We start from the raw sequence: 21470 nt of genomic DNA, 5'->3' as shown, positions 1-21470 counted from the left end.
GATTTTTAAAATGTAAATATAAGCAATGAATTATTTTTCGAAAGATATAGTCTCATAAATGCAATGGTATGTACAAACAAATTTTCATAGTTAGCGCGTTATTCAATTTGTATGCACACACCGTTGCAGTGTTATGAGACTACATCTTTCAAATAATAATTCAATGCTCAAATAAATTAATAATATTTTTCTCAAATGTATGTCTGATCCGTTCCACGAATTAAAGTGCTTATCAAGTTGGCATGTACAAATAATGCGTTCGTGTTGCGCAGTGGTTTGAATTCATTTCTTTCGTGATTTACAACTTTTTTTCTCCTTACGTCCATTATTCAAGATATTAATTAAAGTTTCAGTTAGGACCAGTTTACTTTGTGTGTTTGTTTTTTTAACATCCTTCTAGGGATAGGTTTAATAAGCCAGTTTCGAGATACGCTCGAGTTATTTCCCTTTGAAGAACTCTCGTACATAGTAAGGCGCGAAACAATTTGTTTACATGCGGGAGTGGGACGAATATTCATCACTGCATAAGTGAATGTACTCATTAAGTCTCTCATACGCTGTTTCATCACCCAAATTCAACTGATACACAAAGTAAGTAAGTGATAAGTATTCAGGGAGTAATTAGATACATGGAATTCTTATTGTATCACGTAATTTTATTGGTCGTAGGTATCATATCCTGGATATTACTCTCAAATATGACATTGTTTTTATGTTTCTGCTTTAGTAAAACATTTCTTTCAATAGTATTTTGTGTTTCCATTATTTACATATTTAAAAAGAAGCCGCTTTTAATACATTTTATCGTCTTCCTCACTGACGGAAGGTTCACTCTGTCCCACTTAGGCCCCTCAAAATTCTACTAAATGTACCTCCTACACAGGAGAGCTCTTATCTCGAAACTGGCGTATATTTCGACTAAATTCGTGTATTTACCTTCTGTTTCTTTTTATGTTTCACACTTCTATTTTAAGATACGGGATCGTACGTAACATGGTAAATTGTATAAACATTAAAATATGAAAGGTGAAGATAACAAACAGTGACCAATCTCATAAATCCTATGAGTTATGGCTAATATAACTAATACAAAAGAAAACTGTTTAGGTGTTAAACTATAGAATCACCGACATATATTTATACGATGTCGCGAATTGATTTGCCGATGTAATGAGGGTAGATCGCATATCATTATTGTGAGGAAGAATGTAATGATAATCCCAACTCCCAGCACACTACCGAGGGCGAAGGCCGAGGGCCGGCTGTCACTGCTGGAGATTTTCTGTCGCTTGGTTTTGGACAGCTGGATTTTATTCAGCTTTAACTCCTGTTTGATTTTCAAAATCTTCCTTTCGACCGAGATATTGTTGGTACTAACATGGAGTCTGCTGCAAGGACACAGGCAGTCTAAAAATAGAAGTAAACATTAACAATAAGCTATCGTTAGACCATTGTTAGTTTTGTTTTTTACGTCCCTTCGAACTTCACCACCTCTAGGTGAAGCTTCACAAACAGAGCGATATTAGTGAGTGTTCTTCAAATATTCCAACACCTGTTATGACAAGGGGCCTCATCCACAAGATCCACGACTCGTACTTCTTCCTGGCGAGTGTTCAGCGAAGGAGCAATCATTACGTTTTTTTGTTTTGTTTTTTTACGTCTTAGGCTGGATGCGACCAAGAAACAAGTTGGGCTCGAATTCACGACCCCCGGTCATGAAATATGTAAGCCGATACACCAATGGGAGATAAATCTTTAGATAGGCTGTATGCGATATATAAATAAATCTTTAGATAAGTCAATATTCATTCATATTTAAGTCTTTGAATGAGTTGATATACAAGTACCATTGATACATTCTTGCACCAGAGGGCGCGTTACACAAGCTTCACTTCAATCTCTACCCAAAGTAATCGTTCCTTACACTCGCACATACTGATGATGGACGGTGTATGGAAGAGCAAGGAACGACAACTCTGGGTAGAGATTGGCTTCACTTATGGGAAAAGAGTACCAATTCATTTCCCATAGACCTCAATGTTAACCTTTGGCCCTCTCACTAATTAACTATATCGATTTTAAACAAATGACCGCAAACATTTCAAAGTTCATTCCAAGTGTTGATAAAAAATGACAAAAAATATATAGGGTCCCGTGCCTTTTATAGGCCATATTTGTACTTTTTTTTTTTACAACACATAGCCATCTGCAGTAAATTACACACTTCATTTTAAGCACACCCCTACCATGGTAATTTCCTCAGTCATTTCTCGATTTTGTGCGATAATTTTTCATCCTCACAATTAATTTGAACCTCTGTAATATTTCTTTCAATTCCAAATAATTTCACTCTTGATATTAGCCAATCACGCAACACCTAGACATTTATACCTCCGCTCAATCTTGGGTAAACTCCGTCCGGGTTACGCATACGGGGGTTTGGTACTATCATTCCTTATACCTCTGTCAACACCTTCGTACAAGAATCCTGTGCAACTTTTAATAATGACATCAACAAGTTTCGACATGAAAAAAATATTCAATCAATAGGAACTGTAGTTTTCATTAGATCAAGCGAAAATTCTCTTGCTACTTCCATCATACCAAACGCATTTCTTACTATATAGTCTAATACTGAGATAGTGGCAGTGCTCTTTACTTTCTGAACTAATATACAACAGGAATTAATTTACCATTAGGGAGTCTTCATACCAAGTTTCACTGTTGACGCTCAAACAGTTATGAATGGGTCATTCGTAGGTCATAAAGACTTGTCTTGAGAAGTCCCGTAGCGGTAATTGAGAGACTCTATAATTATGAAATCCCCGTTTTCGCTGAGCCTGAGAGTTCTGTCTGTCTGGGTAGACACATGTGTTCTGTCCGTGTCTGTCTGGGTAGACACATGTGTTCTGTCCGTGTCTGTCTGTGTAGACATATGTGTTCTGTTCGTAACTGTCTGTGTAGACACATGTGTTCTGTCCGTGTCTGTCTGGGTAGACACAAGTGTTCTGTCCGTGTCTGTCTGGGTAGACACATGTGTTCTGTCCGTGTCTGTCTGGGTAGACACATGCGTTCTGTCCGTGTCTGTCTGGGTAGACACATGTGTTCTGTTCGTGTCTGCCTGGGTAGACACAAGTGTTCTGTCCGTGTCTGTCTGGGTAGACACATGTGTTCTGTCCGTGTCTGTCTGGGTAGACAAATGCATTCTGTACGTGTCTGTCTGGGTAGACACATGTGTTCTGTCCGTGTCTGTCTGGGTAGACACATGTGTTCTGTTCGTGTCTGTCTGGGTAGACACATGCATTCTGTACGTGTCTGTCTGGGTAGACACATATATTTATATTACAAATCGCATTTTCCTCTATGAACCAACCAATTTCAGCATGCGACACAATCCGTTCATATTGACTGTGAACAGATTATGAACTAGCTTAAAGCACGCGACTGAGAGAGCGTAATGATTTGAAAAAATACAACATGTGTTACAAAGATCTCGCAAGTCACACCTCGGATTAAGATTGTGAACTTACGTAGATTATCATCCCAATCTTGCGGTCTCCTAGCTCCAAAATGCTGTGCACCGTGCAATGTTGATAAAAGGCAGGGTGAGACGAAGTATGACGTCATGTCTATGTGTTGCCGTACATCACAATACTACTGTGACAGAGGCTAAGAGTTCGTTTTATGCAACAAAATAGAAGCAATGTAAACAAACGGTGATTTAGTAAATGAATATAAATATAAGAAATGAACAGCACTTTATAGCTGTTCATGGTCAATATGAACGGATTTGGATTTGAGGCAAATTCTCTGTGAATCGCTAGCGCAATTCACAAAATTTGCCTCAAATCCAAATCTGTTCATACTGACCATGAACAGCTCAAAAGTGATGTTCATTTCTTAAGTGTTCTGTCCGTGTCTGTCTGGGTAGACACAAGTGTTCTGTCCGTGTCTGTCTGTGTAGACACATGCGTTCTGTCCGTAACTGTCTGGGTAGACACATGCGTTTGCTTTAAACTTTGGAATGAATGCAAATTCATATTCGCAGCAAAAAAAAACAAAAAACCCAGTTATTTGCCTTCAAAGTTAAAGAATGATTCAGTTGACTGCAATCTATTTATAGACCACATGAAGTGAATGGTATGCCCAGTTTGAGGATAGGTGCTTGTAACTTGACTGTTGCATTTGTCAATGTGCTTGCCGCAGAGCATGTTATTGAATACTGAATATCTACCACAGTATTTGTAAAAAGAATATAAGATGAAAATACCCCCTTTCTATTTACCAAATTGGATATCATATTCATCCAAAGAAAGGTTAAATTTATCTAGCAAACACATTACGAAATATTGGAATAAAATGATGAATGGAAAACTCACGTCTACGTCTATCTGATTCCCAGTGTCCAGTACTCCCACAATGCATTTTAACCATGAGTTTACCATATCTCAAATTCACTTCCGCTTCAAATTCAAATATCATTTCAGTTACATCGACGTTAAACAGCTGCATGAGCTGAGTGGACCTGTTCATTGGTAGCTCTGATCCTCTACAAGCTACACACAAACAAAAATAAGACCACTAAGAATAACACTGAAAGTAGAAAATTACTTGAACATAATGCGGGGTTATTTTCAGGATACTATATGTATATAATTTACCTGTTCGTCTGGAGCAAATGGCCGGATACTTGGACTTGCAGGGCGATGTAAACCATTCAAAATTTGCTGTGGCAGCACATACATAAATGTAGAAGATAGAGACGTATGGCTCGTTCGCGTCCCACTGAGTAAAAATTTGAGTCTCATTGAACATGTTTACATACGTTCCATTTAGTTTAATATACTGAATCCCAATCCACCATTTGTTTCCTGTAGGAACCCTGAAAAGATATTATTAGTTACATAGTTAGTTAGTGACCTGATACGGAAAAATACATGGTGTGAAAAGAAAACCCGTATCGGGCGAGGCGAAGCCGAGTATCGGGTTACTAACTACATGTAACTGTGTAATGAATCTATCACGTCGAAGACCTCTAACTGTATATGTGGGAGTCTATATCATACAACTTATCGCTTCGCCAATTTTGTCACGGCTGCAAGTCGAACCCGACAAGAAATTACTTGCTTAATACGGATTTTTTCTCACATGATACGGGTTTTTAGCTCACCTGGGCTGAAAACTCCAGTGAGCTTTTCTGATCGCCTGTTGTCCATCGTCTGTCTGTAAACTTTTTACATTTTCCGACTTCTTCTCCAGAACCACTAGGCCAATTTCAACCAAACTTGGCCAAAAGCATCCTTTGGTGAGGAGCTTTCAAGTTTGTTCAAATGAAGGACCATGTCCATTTCAAAGGGGAGATAATCACAAAAATGCAAAAATAGGGTGGGGTCATTTAAAAATCTTCTTCTCAAGAACCACTGGGCCAGAAGAGCTGACATTTACATGAAATCTTCCTGACATAGTGCAGATTCAAGTTTGTTCAAATCATGGCCCCGGAGATATGATAGGGCCACAATAGGGGATCAAAATTTGCATACAAATATATAGGGACAATCTTTAAAAATCTTCTTCTCAAGAACCACTGAGCCAGAATTGCTGATATTTACTTGAAAGCTTTTTGGCATCGTGCAGATTCAAGTTTGTTCAAATCATGGCCCCGGGGGTAGGATGGGGCCACAAGGAGGGATAAAAAAAATCTTTAAACATCTTCTTCTCAAGAATCAATGAGCCAGAAGAGCTGAGATTTACATAAAAGCTCTCTGACACAGTGTTGATTCAGATTTGTTCAAATCATGTCCCCCAGGGTTAGGTTGGGGTCACAATAGGTGATGAAAGTTTTACATACAAATATATAGGGAACATCTTTAAAAATCTTCTTCCCAAGAACCATTGGGCCAAAGAAGTTGACATTTACATGAAAGCTTTCTGACATAGTGCAGATTCAAGTTTGTAAAAACCATGGCCTCCAGGGTTAGGTTGGGGTCACAATAGGGACTAAGGTTTTACATGCAAATATATATGGAAAGTCTTCAGATATGGGCATAAGTGACTCAGGTGAGCGATGTGGCCCATGGGCCTCTTGTTTTTTCACGGCGTCATGTGACCAACATCTGACCAATTATATTTCAACAATTTTGCCTGAGGCGTGATAAAAAATTGTTTAGCCATTCAACAGAGTGCAATGGATCGACTTAGTTGACTAGATTGCAATGCATACCCGGATAAAAATTCATGTTGTATAAATGACAATGTCGTGGAATCTGGTATCGAAGCTAAATGTCCCCCATCTTTTTGACAAATCTGCTCTGCTTTCCAAAATTCTAACGAAGTGTTGCTCTTCCAAAAACAACTATCTCCAAAATGAGTCATAAAGTCTGAACAATTTTCTGAAATAATTTTATGATCTTGCGATTTACGTTACACATGTATGGCACCAACAAGAAGGACAAAAGAAGTCAGATGATCATCTTTGTATAGTTATAAGAGAAATATTACTTCAAATTGTTTCTTGTGGTCCTAGTTCTGAGAAGACGACCTTGAAAATCCATTCTTCAATAGAAATATCACTCAAACTTTGATGTACAATTTAAAAGAGAGTTGTGACCCAGGTTTGTATCTTTTTCACCCCAAAAGGGGGGGGGGGGCAAACGGCAAAGAGGACCCTTCTATAAAAAAATATTCAACCAAAGGGGAATGGGGTAAGCCCCGTGACCAATTAAAGACCCCCCTCCCTAGATCTACCATTAAGTAAATAGGGGGTATTTTTTTAAGAGTTGATGTATATACACACCTGTTTATTATATCTTATAAAATGAAAAGAAATTGAATTTATCACAGTATATGTCAATTGTATACGCAGATGTTTGCGTAGGGGTTAAATTCGAATTGGGTTCGACGTCCTTACAACGTTCTTAGCTCCCAAATAGTGAATAACATTTTGATTCTGAAGCACGGTTACAATGAATAGAAAATGTATAAATATGATGAAAATGAAGAAAATCAAATTTCGGGGTGGACAGGGTGACTTGTGATCACCAATATGTAACTGTTACATTTGTCCGCATTGACTTTGTTTATTTACATACAATACTATTTCAGCATCGTTTCATCATAAAGAGAAAGATGTGCGATGCATGGATTTTAATATATCAGCGGTAATCTTCATGTGATGTAAAGCTGCATGAATGATTTTATCATTTCGGTACTTATCAGCAGCCATGGCTGTCTCTTCAAATCGATGACCCTTAATTAAATCATTGTGTAATATTAATTAATGAAATTAACAGACTCCATTACCACCCATTCCATCTTACCTGTTGTTTGAAAAGAACAGAGAAAGTTTAAATTCCATTTACACTGGATGGCATGCATTCGTACTTTTGAATTGATTGCCACGCAGTGAGTATTGTTTGTTAAGTCAGCCACCTCGTACAAGTTCTGTTTCCAAGAGGTGTAGCTTGGTTTCACACCGTTCATATTCACCCAACGTCCTTTATCATAATGCAGTCCTATCCATGTTGAATTTGATTTGTTGGTTCTGAAATGAATATCTGCATTTATCTAACATTAATGCATTTTTATGTACTATTAATTTCCTCTTCTTTTTTATGATTTATTTATGTGCTTATCTTTCATACTGAAAATGTTAATAATAAAGCTATGAATTTTTTTTTTTTTTTTTTTTTTTACATATTACAATCAATATTTTGTCCTATAATATTTACTGGTTTCTTCACTGTTTTTCAAAATACCCGAAGGGGTAGAAATTATGTTCAATATAGAACTTGTAGTGATCAGTCCAGGATTATGTTATTATTTATCATTTGATTTTACGTGTACACGCTGATCAATATTAAACCAATAATGAATTTGATATATTTCGGCCTGCGTGTTTCCATTTATGTTATTGCCCGTTGACTTTATAAGTTGATGGATATTAACCACTTACAAAATTTCATCTGAATGTTTCAATCCAGATTTATACAATGGAGAATTATTTGAATTTATGAGTAAACACATACACACAAAGATACACACACACACACACACACACACACACACACACACACACACACACACACACACACACACACACACACACACACACATATATATATATATATATAGATAATCAAAAAATAAAATCCAATGCTCAAACTTTTATCTATAGCGCTTTCGCCTTGCGGGCTCGTCAGTAGATTTTTAAACAATGTAAACAAGTTCCATTATGACGTCATCCACGTGACGTTATATATATATATATATGAAAAATATCAATAATCTACATTGTAAACAAAAATGATACACTGATATATTTACTGAATTGAGAAAAATGGTTGTCTTCTCATATACATGTATATTTATATATAAAATATTCAGCAGAATTGAATACCAATCGATAACCCATCCAAACGTCAGCAGTTACTCACAAGTTTGTTGAAATAATTATGTTGCTTTCAGCGTCTGGGATTTCAGCTAAAGTTCCGTTGTTTTCCTTGCACCTTGAATTTGCGTGATAGAATGGTAGGTTGTCATGGATAATCCAATAGCATAGTCCTCTTACTTCGGTTCCATGACATGAATCTAAAGAAAATGGTTCAAATTCGAACACAATCTTAAAAAAACTAGTGACAACAGGGAATTAAACTAACCAAGTCAAACTCCATACTAGATACAGAAATACATTATACATGTGACTGACTTTCAGATGAAAGGTGAAGATAACGAACAAGTGATCAATCTCATAACTCCAAAACGCAGTACGAAATAGAGAGTTGGGCAAACACGGACCCCTAGATATACCAGAGGTGGTATCACGTGCCGAGAATGAGTAAGCATCCCCTGTTGACCGGTCACACCCGCCGTGAGCCCTATATCTTGATCAGGTAAACGGAGTTATCCGTAGTCAAAATCAGTGTGCCAAGAACGGCCTAACAATCGGTATGAAACACGTCCGACAGCATTTGACCCAATGATAGGTTGTATTGGCAAACTAGATCGTTAAAACGACCCCCTGCACCATCAACTTTTTCTTATTCTTTTCTTTTTTCATTTTTTTTTTATTATTACATCACTGTTGCATACATATGAGAAATAGGTTACATTGATATTTTCACACGACATATTCATTTTGAAATACGAACTCATTAACATCATGTATACTGTGTACATTAAATCCTGAGTTGTAATAATGTTTTAAGAAGACAAATGCATTATCTATTTTTACTTTTGGATTAAACCATATGTGTTCATTTAAAATATATGAGTCAATCTGACTGTTGATATTTTTACCCAACTTAAGAAAACATATTTCCAAACATATTATTTATTCTCTCTGATATATTTAAAATGAAGTCAGACCCTTTTTGCAGTAATTTTATTACTTTCATTTGAAGAGTTGACTCTAGAAAGTTTTATCCATTTGGTATCAGCATGAACTAGTCGTTAATCCATGATGATTTTAAGGCTACTATGAACTCAGTACCAGGGGTATAATCAGTCATTTTTAAACCCCCAAATCTATAATCCTGGACAACCGTATTTTTCTTAATTCTATGTGTACTATCCCCCCTCAAAGAAATTTATACAGCTCAATCTCAATTTTTAGGGGGAAAATATTCCTGCCAAGGGTTGGGTAAGGTTAGTATTAAATGGTTAAGTTTAGTGATAAGTAATGATTTAATTAATTGATAATCTGCCAAGTGGTGTTAGTTTCCTTCTTTTCCACTGATCTATTAATTTTTGAATGGTTGATAGCTTTGGAACGTAATTATTATCAATCATTTCCCAGAGGTTTACAGAAAATTTAATTTCTAGCATTTCAAAGTTTGTATTGTTCCAGTTTAATTTCCATCTAGAGTGATGGAATACATCTTTTGAAAAAAAAAATTGCACCCTATCCACGCCATGTTTGTTTTTGAAAAGTTTATTTTTAATCCAGAATTTTTTGCAAAACAATCTAGCTCTCTTAAGATACCATCCATGGATTCCGGTGACCCATCTGAAATTATAGAGGTGTCGTCAGCATATTGGGATAGTCTGTATCTTTAATATCTTTATTATTTCTTATCAAGATTCCCAATATGCACCATAAACTTGTTTGTCAATAGCCTGCTTCGATTTAAAAACTGACCATAAGCAGAACAAGCTCTTGCGTATCGAATCAGTTGAGAGATATAAACACCGTATGCAGGTGATAATGGAATATTGCTGCATAAATATGGGAAGTTGAAAGAAGAACGTTCTTCAATCATTCATAGATTTGTTTTGCAACATATATTAATTGTTACGAATTCCTTATAGGAGTTATGAGATTGATCATTGTTCGTTGTCTTCACCTTTCATAATTATAGAAATTGAATCATCGGTTATCAACTTTATTGTTGTATTAGCAAAACACGAGATAAATATCAATTCTATCAGTTATCAGTTACTACGTGTGATGTATATCCCAGAATAATGACTGCGGCATTCCTTTGATCTTTGCAATATCCGTGGTAGATTTATGACTTCGTCTGTTGTATGATTTTTGTTCACGTGGTATTCTGTTATCTGATCAATGCTTTTATAGGGTATTTGTAGCGTTTTGATGTTCGTGAATATTGAGCAATAATTAAAATTAAATATTTTGCTATCATTAAGTTTAAATTTAATTGCAATTCAACATGTTGTGAAAAATGATTAAATCAGCAGAATACGTTGATGTCTAACAATCTATTCAAATTTAAAAATTCTAAATTGTCAACAAAGTATTTATTGCAGTGAAGGTATGCTTTAAGACCCGTAAACAGTTTAAATTTGTGACATTTCACCTACAGACGGTGACGTAATTTGTGACATTTCACCTACAGATGGTGACGTAATTTGTGACATTTCACCTACAGACGGTGACGTAATTTGTGACATTTCACCTACAGACGATGAAGTAATTTGTGACATTTCACCTACAGACGGTGACGTAATTTGTGACATTTCACCTACAGACGGCAACGTAATTTGTGACATTTCACCTACAGATGGTAACGTAATTTGTGACATTTCACCTACAGACGGTGACGTAATTTGTGACATTTCACCTACAGACGGCAACGTAATTTGTGACATTTCACCTACAGAAGGTGACGTCAAAAGTCGAGAATGGGACATACAGAATACATACACAAAATATCAGCAATATACAAAATAACCAAAACAAAGTTACTCGGAAAATAATCAAAATCTTGCCAGTTGAAGAAATCCACAGGTCCTCTGAGATTAAGAGTCTCGAGACAACATTCTGATTGTTCTCGAGACTGTCATATCATATGAAATAAATTTATATTGTGTACTAATTAAACGTATTTTGTCAAAAAGAATGATAAATACTATAAATAAACCGTGAATCAAATTCTAGTAACTACAATTAATGTAAAGAGGACAAACAAGTTTTAAGGACACTGGATACCCCACAATATTGTTATAAAAATTTGTACACTATTCACAAATGGAAAAGCGTCACCGAACAAGAGTACCGCAAACGGTACCACAAATGTCCGTCAGACAGTGAAATTCTACCTGGAAGCATATCATGCACTCTGAATTGATACAACACACATTCTGAATAGAAAAGGCTTAAAGTGGGTCATGGTGCACCAATCCATCTCACATGTGAGCTATGAAAAGAAAACGTCCAGGAAATTATATGATATACTTTTAGACCTAAAGTAGGTCGTGGTGCACCAATGAAGTTGAAATATGAACTGATTGTGTATCTATCTGAGAGTTAGGTTGTGAAAAATTTCCAGGGCAATGCATGTGACCATACCGAAAAAAATCTGGAAAACTGTTTGAGCTACTTCTACCCCTAAAGTAGGCCATCGTGTACCAATCCAGCTGAAATGCTAACTACAATTGTATTCCTCCGAGGGGAAGCTTGTGACTAAATTTCGGAGAAATATCTGTATCCGTAACGAAAAAACCCAGAAAACTGTTTGACCTACTTTTATCCCGAAAGTAGGTGAAAGGCGGACCAATCAAGCTGAAATACAAACTGAACTTTCTTTCAAGGGAAAGCCTGTGACTACAGAAGTAAGTACAGTTTCTAAAGTCATTTGGCCTAAAATATCAATGATTTCACATGGAGCTCAAACCCTGGCATTCAAATAATGAATAGTTTAGCAAACCCAAAATCCGTTCAGTTTGATCAGAAAAATGATTTGTGTCATGTGACGAGAGCTAAAATTGCAAAAATGCCATTTTCTATGAAAATATCCACAAATTTAGGTGGTTTTCCTTTTAGAAAGCATACAGCGCATGTGTCGAGCAAATTCATATTCAAGTATGCTTTTTTAAATCTTAAAATAATACACAATATATATCATTTTCATTTTGCTCGACAAATGGACACATCTTTTCCTGGGCAATAATCTGTATGACATTTGACAGTTTTCAGGCTTATTTTTTTTTAAAAGGCGGGAAATGTCTTATTCATTATGTCATAATGCTATCCAATTAGGAATATCGTTCTGATTTTGTTGACATAGTATACCTGGCATATATTTTACTTTCTTAAAATGTTGAATAAGGTTAATTCCAGACACATTTTATAGAGAGAACATTTTTGGACCTTTTTATGTACACAATCGTACCTTGTTCTTTCAGGTTAATAACTGTATCCGTAATGAAAAAAAAGCCCGGAAAACTGTTTGACCAATTTTAAGCTCGAAAGTAGGTCAAGGACAGACTAATCCACCTGGAATGCAAACTGAACTTGTTTTCCACCGAGAGGAAACCTGTGACTAAATTTCAGGGCAATATCTGTACCCACATAGTCTCCTACCGGTCGCAAAATTGATTGGACTGCAACAAAATTTGATGGTCATTACATGTATGTAGGTTATGGTAAAGGGGAAAATTGGGGAATCAGGAAATCGGCTACTATTCAGGTACAAAGGCTAGACCAGGAAAAATTCAAAATTGATCTGTTATGGCAAAGCAATGTACCAAATATCAAAAGAATATCTGTAAGCACAACCAAAAAAAAAAAAAAAAAAGGTCCAGAAACTGATAATCCACGTTATTTTTGTAAGCCCAAGGGCCATAACTTAGTGAAAAATCAACATACCGACACGAAATTCAGACTTGATCGGCAACTTGCTAATTAAAGGCAAAGCAATGGCTCAACCAGAGTATACGGATATGTATGGCACGCCAAATTAACAAAAATGAGCTAAACATAGTTTCACAGTTGATAAACTAGGTTTATCGACTGTAAACTATAGTTTACGGACCGCAAACTATAGTTAACGACGTTAATCTATATTTCACATCTGTAAACCATAGTTAACAGATAATCTGTTTCACAAGCGTAAACTATATAATTAACAATGAAAACAATCAATAGCGATTGCAAAACATAGTTTATCTGATAAATACGGTTTCACGATTGTAAACTACGGTTTACAAGTCTGATAAATATAGCATCACAATTTGTGAAACTAGGATTAACAATTGTGAACTATAGTTAACGAATGTAAATTATAGTTTACAAATGTGAATCTGTATTTATCAGCAAAATCTATTGTTAACGTTTATTCAAAGACAGATAAACTTGGATTAGCATTTGTAAACTCTAGTTTACAACCGTTAAATATAGTTTTACGGATGAAAACTATAGTTAACGAATCGTTAACTATAGTTTACAGTTCGTAAACTATAGTTTACAGTCGATAAACCTAGTTTATCAACTGTGAAACTATGTTTAGCTCATTTTTGTGAATTTGGCGTGCCATACATATGTACTAGTAGTTCTGGTTTATCTTTTCATACGCGATAGATTAATGCACAATGATAAAAAAAATCTTTTATTTATGGGTAGTAAAATATCAAATCAATATCTGCAAGCACAACAAAAAAGTCCGGAAAACATGCTATTTTTCAAAGGCCATAACTTAGTAAAAATAATCAACGGACTGAGACAAATTCAAACTTGAACTGTAATTTCTTATGGCAAAGCAATGTACATAAATGTACCAAATATGAAATAAATATCTGCAAGAACAGAGAAAAGTTCGGAAAACATGATCTCGGACGGACGGACGGACAGCCAGCTAGCCAGGCAGACACACGGACAGCGCCACAACATAATACGTCTCGTCTAATGATGAGAGTATAAAAATTTAAATCCTTTCAAAACGTTTTTTTTTTTATTGGTGCATGAAAAGTAAAAAAAAAAAAAAAAAAAAAAAATAAGGAACAGTGATCGCGTATTAATGACCGATTTACATTGCTGTTTCATCAAATCATAGAAAATCCTACCTAAACACATGAAAATCATATTTCATTTCCTGAGTATTCTATGACCTTATGAACCTCAAAATGATATTCTTTATAAGAACATGCCAGTGACAGAATTAATCTGCCAATGAAAATTATTCTTAGATATATCTTTAACATAATTTTTCCTATATGTACATGTAATTACTTGACTGCAGTTTTCCATGCATGTGAGTCCTTTAAAACATTGTAAAAGTTGTAACTTTATGCAATCGTAACTTTACATGATATTATTACGACTGTCTGTATCCCTATTCATTAGTAATTTTGCTCAATCTTAAACATGTAGAGTTTTGACTTATGGTGAAAAATTCATGCATAACAGTATAAAATCAGATTTACAAATGCTGTTTCATAAGTGTTATCTCAGTTTTTGGACCAGTTTGGAAAGAGGAATATTTAAGAGAGTTTGATGTTTTCACCATTTTCTTACTTTAAAACACGCCAAAATCATAAAGAATGAGTTCTATGGTGAAAACACATATCTATTTAATTTTTATCATGTTTAAACAGGATACCAGGCACAAGCGATTACTCGGGTTGAAATTTTAAGATTTCTTACCTTGGGAATAAGCACTGCAAAATATCATAGCTGGGAGAATTAGGATATGCATCTTGAAGGAATTAATGTTTGTCGTTTAATAAATGTTCCTCCATATCTAAAAATCCTTTCTCAATGACAGTGATTCATGACTATGAACTTATCATAGATACCTATCTTAAAATCCTAATCATGAAAAAAAATCTTGTGTATTGATTTTATTTTTGGGCCATGTTTCATATATACATATTTCATGAAGATGTTAGGTATAGCCGTAGGTAAGGAATTATTTTAAAAGATTAAAAGAAATTCAGATACTAGAGTGAATTTTAATCCTTTCATCCATAGAATGAAACAAATGGAATGGAACGAAATCATTACAATTTTGATTGCATCCACTGATATGTTAAAAGATAATTTCATTACTAAAGCTTACGTTTTCTAAATGATTACAATGTCATTTTGAGGCGGTTTCTGAAAGGCCATATTGTATCTTGACTCTGGGAACAACAAAAGCAAATAGCATCGACTTGCTTCCACTTCTTTTGAACCATTCTAAATTTTATTCATTTTCATTACTTAAAATACGCAAAATTTACAATCGCAAAATATTCTAATAAACTGAAGATGCTATTTAAGTGCAACGTTATAATACACCCACAGAAATTGAAAACGCAGAAAATTTGCTACTTTTTGGGGATCAAATCGCGAAACATGTCCACCCGCAACCCGTTATATGCTATATAGTAATTCAAATGAAACAAAATACAGATTTGGTACATTGATTCTTCAACAGCGGATCCAGGGTTTTTTTTGCTTCTTATCATCAATGTTGAAAAATGCTACATTGTCATTAGTAAAGATTATTATTCTGTAAAATCAGCAATATGCATGTAAGGGTTTTGTATAGAATGAATCTAAATTTACTTCCTGGTATGTGTTAAGAGACACGTGACTTATGATATGGTATATTTTTATTTTTGCATTATGAGTTATGCAAATTCAACAACTCCATGAATCAAAATGATTTGGACGAAAACTGTATCATATCATATTTTATCAATACTGGTGTATACACCCAATGGAATTGGTAGAACCAGCTGTTTTCTTAACCACCCCTCTCTTGAAAATCCCACAGTACCCCCCAGCCTATGTTGTTGTTTTGTTTTGTTTTTTTGTTGTTTTTTTTTTAACTATAACATTGATGTATATTTGATGTATGTGCACAAAAATAAAATAAAAATAAATCCCAGTATACCATTTGATTCTAAAATTATAGACGACATACTGAAAGACAATTACAATGTTTTAATGCGGCGATCTGACCGGCGAGAAATGCGGCGATCTGACCGGCGAGAAATGCAGCGATCTGACCGACGAGAAATGCGGCGATCTGACCGGTGAGAAATGACTGACTCAGTTGTTGGAGCACCTCTCTAGAGATTTACGGGGTGCGGATTCGAATCTTTTGGTCTGTCTTTTTTTCCTCCCCAACTGAAACATGCAATTATGAGAATCACACAGTGCCATATATAAATTATGCCCTTCATGCATTTTAAAACTGCCTTCAACTCTCCCTAAATTATTGCGTACACAGGCAGAGGATATATAAAAAGAGGATTGCTTTCTGCCTAAATGAGCATATGGTGGACAAATTCCTGAATCCACCTATGATTATTCTACTGATTTGATGATTATTAGAGTTATGTTGACCGTGTGTTTGTATAGTAACCTACCTCAGTATCCATACATGTACATGATCCGCTCCTTATAAATTACCCAGTTACTCCTAACCACCATACATGAATTACCTTTACAAATCAAAGCTGAAGATTATAAATATTTCTAGTGAACCAGATGTCTGGAAGATTACCGGTAGTAGTTGACATCTGTGATGTAAACATTAGAGGCCTGTTTTAAATATAATCCGGATTTTCTAGTCTCCCTGCAATGTCAAATGTTTTTCAGAAAATAATGTTTCTGGAAAAAAGTCACTATAGACGAGTCCAGATTTATGCTTCGGTGTACCAAGGTGTCGTAGTGTTATGTGAAAAGAATAATTCTCAAATGGATACATAATGAAGGAAAGCAGAGTTTGTGTTGGGGTGACATTCCTGGATTGATTATTTCTATCATACATGTAAATCTTTCACACGTGATAAACATGCAGTAAACTAGCGTGTCCTTCGTGTACACGTGTAGGGATCAATCTTACTGATGACGATATATCCGGGGACGTGCAAAGCTCTTAACAAGTGTAAGGTATTATCTTCTATCATATGCTTCCAAAAATTTTTGGTGACAAGCTTACGTTAAGGTTATTATAAATAGCACATTTTACATAAATTTTTTCCAGAATATACTGGTTTATGAAAGTGTACTTCGGATGTAGATCGTAAGTTTCTCGTATAATTCAGAGAACTTAACATATAATAACAAATACTTCTGAAATCGATTACTTGAAATGATTAATATATTGTTCATGAATTTAGCAGTAGATAGTCCGTACAGTTCTCAGCGTTCATAAGATAAAGCATGTCATTATATGATAGAATGTACTAAGATATACGTGATTTTATTACAGGTTTTATAACAAATATCTACTCTTAATTTTATCCTAGGAAAAAAAATTGTTTTCAAATTCAAATGTTCTACAACAATCTTATGAAATTAAATGTGTTTTTTTTTAGCCTAACCACATTTGATCTGTATATCGACAAAATCACGTCCTTCATCAGATTGTGCTTGTCCCAGCTGTTACATGATAGAACAACTAGATCACATAAATGCAGGCAAGTAAACACAGGATCAATACACAACATTAATGTGAACTATCAAGTCGTCATACAATCTGAATGTTACATATATTCTACATTAAATTACAGGCTCAACGGACACGGGACACACTGAATCGATACAAGCCCTCATGGTGAACAAATTAGCAATGTCGCCCATCTAACTTTGGTGATCATTGTCAAAGCCTTTTGATTCTAATAAGAATGACAACAAAGTGTGCGTTCTTGTTTGATGGAGCTGCAATCGATGCATGTTTGAGCGAGAAAGACAGTCTAGAAGATTTAAGGATTGAGGAGGATGGTGCAGAGAAACAGACGGACACAAAGGAAAACCAAGATGTTACAGGTCATAACTCGGATCACGTCAATGAAAATGTCCAAACTGTGAACGAAACAAATGACGACCGTGACAATGCTTACAAAACAAGTCCATCTACCACCAGTAACCATGGAAGTTCAGAAAACGTAGACATTGTTATAACAACGGACCCCGAAAAGCAAATTCTGCAAGAAGAGGAAGGTTTCAAAAATAGTCTTGAGACAAATTGCCCCTTATTTGATTATAAAATCAGCAGGCGTCGCACTATTCATGGAGTAGAAATACTTCCGAGAGCCAATTCCACAAAGGACCTACGTCGTCAAACATCTGATTTTGGTCGGTTCCCTCTGTCACGACCAAAGGGGAGTACCCTTAACCTCGTTTGCGCTGGAGAAAGTCCCTGTGTACGAGAGACTTTAACGAGTAGGCTTAGATTTGAGAAAGGACACGTATCCCACGACTTGCAAGGGTGCGACGGCAAAACGTACGTAACCCCTACACAACGGAAGGATATGGAAATGAGACAACTGAAGAAAGAAGTGAAAGAGCTAAAGAAAGATATTGCTGAACGGGTGGAAGAGATTGATCTATTGAAAAAGAACATTGATAAAGAGGCCGCTGACATCATAGAAAGTAAGGATCTTAAGATTAAGGAAATTCGAGCTGAACTTGATACCCTGCTGGCTAATCATGATGAATTGAAGTCTTCATACGACCAAGCGCTGGAGAAGGTTGCCGCATTAGAAAATACAGTTAAGGAACTGAAGGTAGAGTTTCTTATATCGTATATTAGTAATCCCTGTATAAAGAATTACAAGTTTTTGCATCATCATATACGGTATTCTTTTACAACACGATTAATAAAGAAAACGTGGAAGGAAGCATGTGCAAAGTTGAAATAGGAGTGTCTTTTACGTAATTTCCAAATTTTTCGATGATACTATGAATACAGAATAATTAATTTTGTCAGGCTGTAATTGCTGAGAAAGAACACAAGAATGCAGACATATATTATGAAATGTACAGAAAAGGACAAGAATCTGCAAAGTTTGAAAGAAATTTTGAGGTAAAAGTATTTTTCTTATCATTTCGTTATGAAATTAAAGTGGCAGTATGGTCTAGTTTAAATGTGTCACACACACAATTGTACAGATTGAAAGACTTGCCGCTATTTCCGGGAAAGCAACTTCGGTGACAACACGTGAACTGTTGGAAAAGTTGATGGACACGGAGATGGAACTGGCCAAGTGGCAGTCGTACAGACGGCGAGAGTCCTACGAAACCGGCGAGAGACCGGAAACGGAAGCGGCAGCAATCTTACAGTTCCTGAAGGACTCGTTCTATCACTATATTACTGACCAGAAACAATCGGACAATCATCTCCGTGCCATGATCCGAATATTTAGTTATACAGAGCCACAAAAGAAAAAGATAGCTTCTGCTATAGCTGAAAGGATCAACAAGAAAAATAGCTTATGAAATTGTTCAGCAGACCTCAGCAGCAGGTGTCAAAATGCGCGTTCTCTTGACTTGATTAATTAATGTGTACAACTTCAATGTACTTCTCTTGGCTTGATTAATTAATGTGTACAACTTCAATGTACTTCTCTTGGCTTGATCAATTAATATGTACAACTTCAATGTACTTCTCTTGGCTTGATTAATTAATGTGTACAACTTCAATGTACTTCTCTTGGCTTGATCAATTAATATGTACAACTTCAATGTACTTCTCTTGACTTGATTAATTAATATGTACGATGTATGCTACATTATGTACATGTACGACATATGAATATGAAACAAAAAATAGTTCAACACGAAATTTATCACTGACTCGTGTTTTTATTGTATTATTTTCTCATTTTGGTAACTTGCCGTACATTTTAAATCGGTTCTCTTGTCCATCAGTGACTGATTCGTTAACTAATCGCAATACAAGAAACTATACCAGATCGGGAGGTCGTGGGTTCCAGCCCCGTTTCTCCATCTTAAGGGACCGTCGCATTTGGTCGGCTCTTACGACAAGCCAGGTGTAGTGAGGACCTATTCTAACCCGGATTTTGGCATGTTGTATTCTCCGTGTAATTTTCAATATAATAGATAACACGGAATATGGATGGAAAACAAATTACCTCACCCCCATTTTCTTTCTTTTTAGGATGGCTGTTACTTTGTAAGCAATTAGATAATTGCGTATAATGTATTTTCAATACAACGAATTCCACCACATTAATTAGATAAATGAAAGGCGAAGATAACGAACAGTGATCAATCTCATAACTCCTATAAGTAATACAAAAACAGAGAGTTGGGCAAACACGGACCCCTGGATATACCAGAGGTGGATCAGGTTCCTATATGTATCAATATTGAATAATTTGATTAAATGATGGCGATAATCACTTAATTTCGGCGCGGTGTGTACGTATCACTCTTCATTAACATCAATTATAACTTTTGAAGACTGGTGAAAGAGGGTTTTCATATTTTGTAGCCCAAACCATGCAACTAGGTGTCAAAATGGTTAAGTTTCCTAACACCGTGACGTTGGCATATTGGAATCAGCATGTCCATCTGTCCGTCCGGTTGTATGTAGACATGAATTTTTCCGCGCATGTTCTAAGAAACTAGTGCATGAATTTTCCTGAACATTTGTACTCTCATTTCTCACTACATGAAGATGTGCGGGTTTTTTTCTTCTTCTACTTATGGTCATTTCTTGAGCTAAAAAAACTAGATCTTGAAAAATTCATGAATAAATTTGATTTAAACGTTGTAAATACATTATTCTTAGACTGAAGTTATGCATTTCTTATTTTGAATTATAATATTTAAAGTATTAGAAAGTTATGCTAATTTCTATTTTGTTCAAAATTCTCTGAAAATCCCTATTTATTGGTGTAGTGTAAGGTGAAGATTTGAGATGATAGTTTATATTGAGCATCACCGGAAAATTTTTAATATTTGATTGATTCATTGATTTTTGAAAGCAACATTTGCAATAAGAAATAATATGCTAGATGATCATTTGATTAGACAGCTTCTGGTTTCATCTGAGGAAATCTGTTTTATCCATTATATACTGTGCCCCGCGGGGGTATAAGTCCCGAAAGGACAGTTCTAGTTTATGGTTGTCAATAAGTCGTTGCAACCTGGCTGTGTGCAACATTAAAAGCAATATCATTTTTACAGGTAAAAGTACACCCAGTTGGAAATACATTACTTTTAAAGTATAGATTATCCCCCTTTGAGCACGTCCGTGTGTGGAAAAATATATGTACAAAAATGTATATATCCCCTCGATGAAATATATGTGCAGTATATTAATTTTCATGCTCATAAACATAGATCACACTGCATTTTGGGAAGCATCAGAAATTCTACATCGCTTAGAAAAATCGAAGATTAAAAATGGAAATGGAATCTTTTTTATAGCACTCATAACTCTGCAGTTGTCACCCTCTTCACTGAGTATATGAATACTACTATGTCAATA

General features: G+C 35.5%; 2 protein-coding genes across 4 annotated transcripts; one reads left to right on the top strand and one right to left on the bottom strand.

The window, feature by feature from the left end:
- Positions 1-38: 38 nt before the first annotated feature.
- LOC125646470 (uncharacterized) lies at positions 39-7145 on the bottom strand. The gene is made up of 4 exons (XM_048872790.2): positions 6221-7145; positions 4662-4882; positions 4380-4556; positions 39-1407 (listed from the first exon to the last, which is right to left on the bottom strand). Exons 1-4 carry the CDS (start codon positions 6370-6372, stop codon positions 1124-1126), a joined length of 834 nt encoding a protein of 277 aa, XP_048728747.1. The 5' UTR covers positions 6373-7145; the 3' UTR covers positions 39-1123.
- Positions 7146-14183: 7038 nt separating this feature from the next.
- LOC125646962 (uncharacterized) lies at positions 14184-19807 on the top strand. 3 transcript variants are annotated; one of them, XM_056141492.1, is made up of 5 exons: positions 14184-17114; positions 17548-17649; positions 17743-18738; positions 18942-19037; positions 19124-19807. In XM_056141492.1, exons 3-5 carry the CDS (start codon positions 17857-17859, stop codon positions 19448-19450), a joined length of 1305 nt encoding a protein of 434 aa, XP_055997467.1. In that variant the 5' UTR covers positions 14184-17114; positions 17548-17649; positions 17743-17856; the 3' UTR covers positions 19451-19807. The 3 variants fall into 3 exon arrangements, with proteins under 3 accessions (XP_055997467.1, XP_055997468.1, XP_055997469.1); XM_056141493.1 differs by having other exon boundaries at positions 14184-17119; XM_056141494.1 differs by lacking the exon at positions 14184-17114 and adding an exon at positions 17219-17252.
- The last annotated feature ends 1663 nt before the right edge of the window (positions 19808-21470 follow it).

Source organism: Ostrea edulis, chromosome 6 (assembly GCF_947568905.1).
Source record: "Ostrea edulis chromosome 6, xbOstEdul1.1, whole genome shotgun sequence".
Lineage (NCBI taxonomy): Eukaryota > Metazoa > Mollusca > Bivalvia > Ostreida > Ostreidae > Ostrea > Ostrea edulis.
This window is presented reverse-complemented; position numbering and strand designations above follow the sequence as displayed.

Coding starts and splice junctions, on each gene's coding strand:
- LOC125646470 (XM_048872790.2), bottom strand. CDS start 6,372: ATGACTCATTTTGGAGATAGTTGTTTTTGGAAGAGCAACACTTCGTTA. Junction 4,883..6,220: donor CAACATGAATTTTTATCCGG/GTATGCATTGCA, acceptor ATATCTTTTCAG/GGTTCCTACAGGAAACAAAT. Junction 1,408..4,379: donor GGAATCAGATAGACGTAGAC/GTGAGTTTTCCA, acceptor TTCTATTTTTAG/ACTGCCTGTGTCCTTGCAGC.
- LOC125646962 (XM_056141492.1), top strand. CDS start 17,857: ATGACAACAAAGTGTGCGTTCTTGTTTGATGGAGCTGCAATCGATGCA. Junction 18,739..18,941: donor ATACAGTTAAGGAACTGAAG/GTAGAGTTTCTT, acceptor TAATTTTGTCAG/GCTGTAATTGCTGAGAAAGA. Junction 19,038..19,123: donor AGTTTGAAAGAAATTTTGAG/GTAAAAGTATTT, acceptor ACAATTGTACAG/ATTGAAAGACTTGCCGCTAT.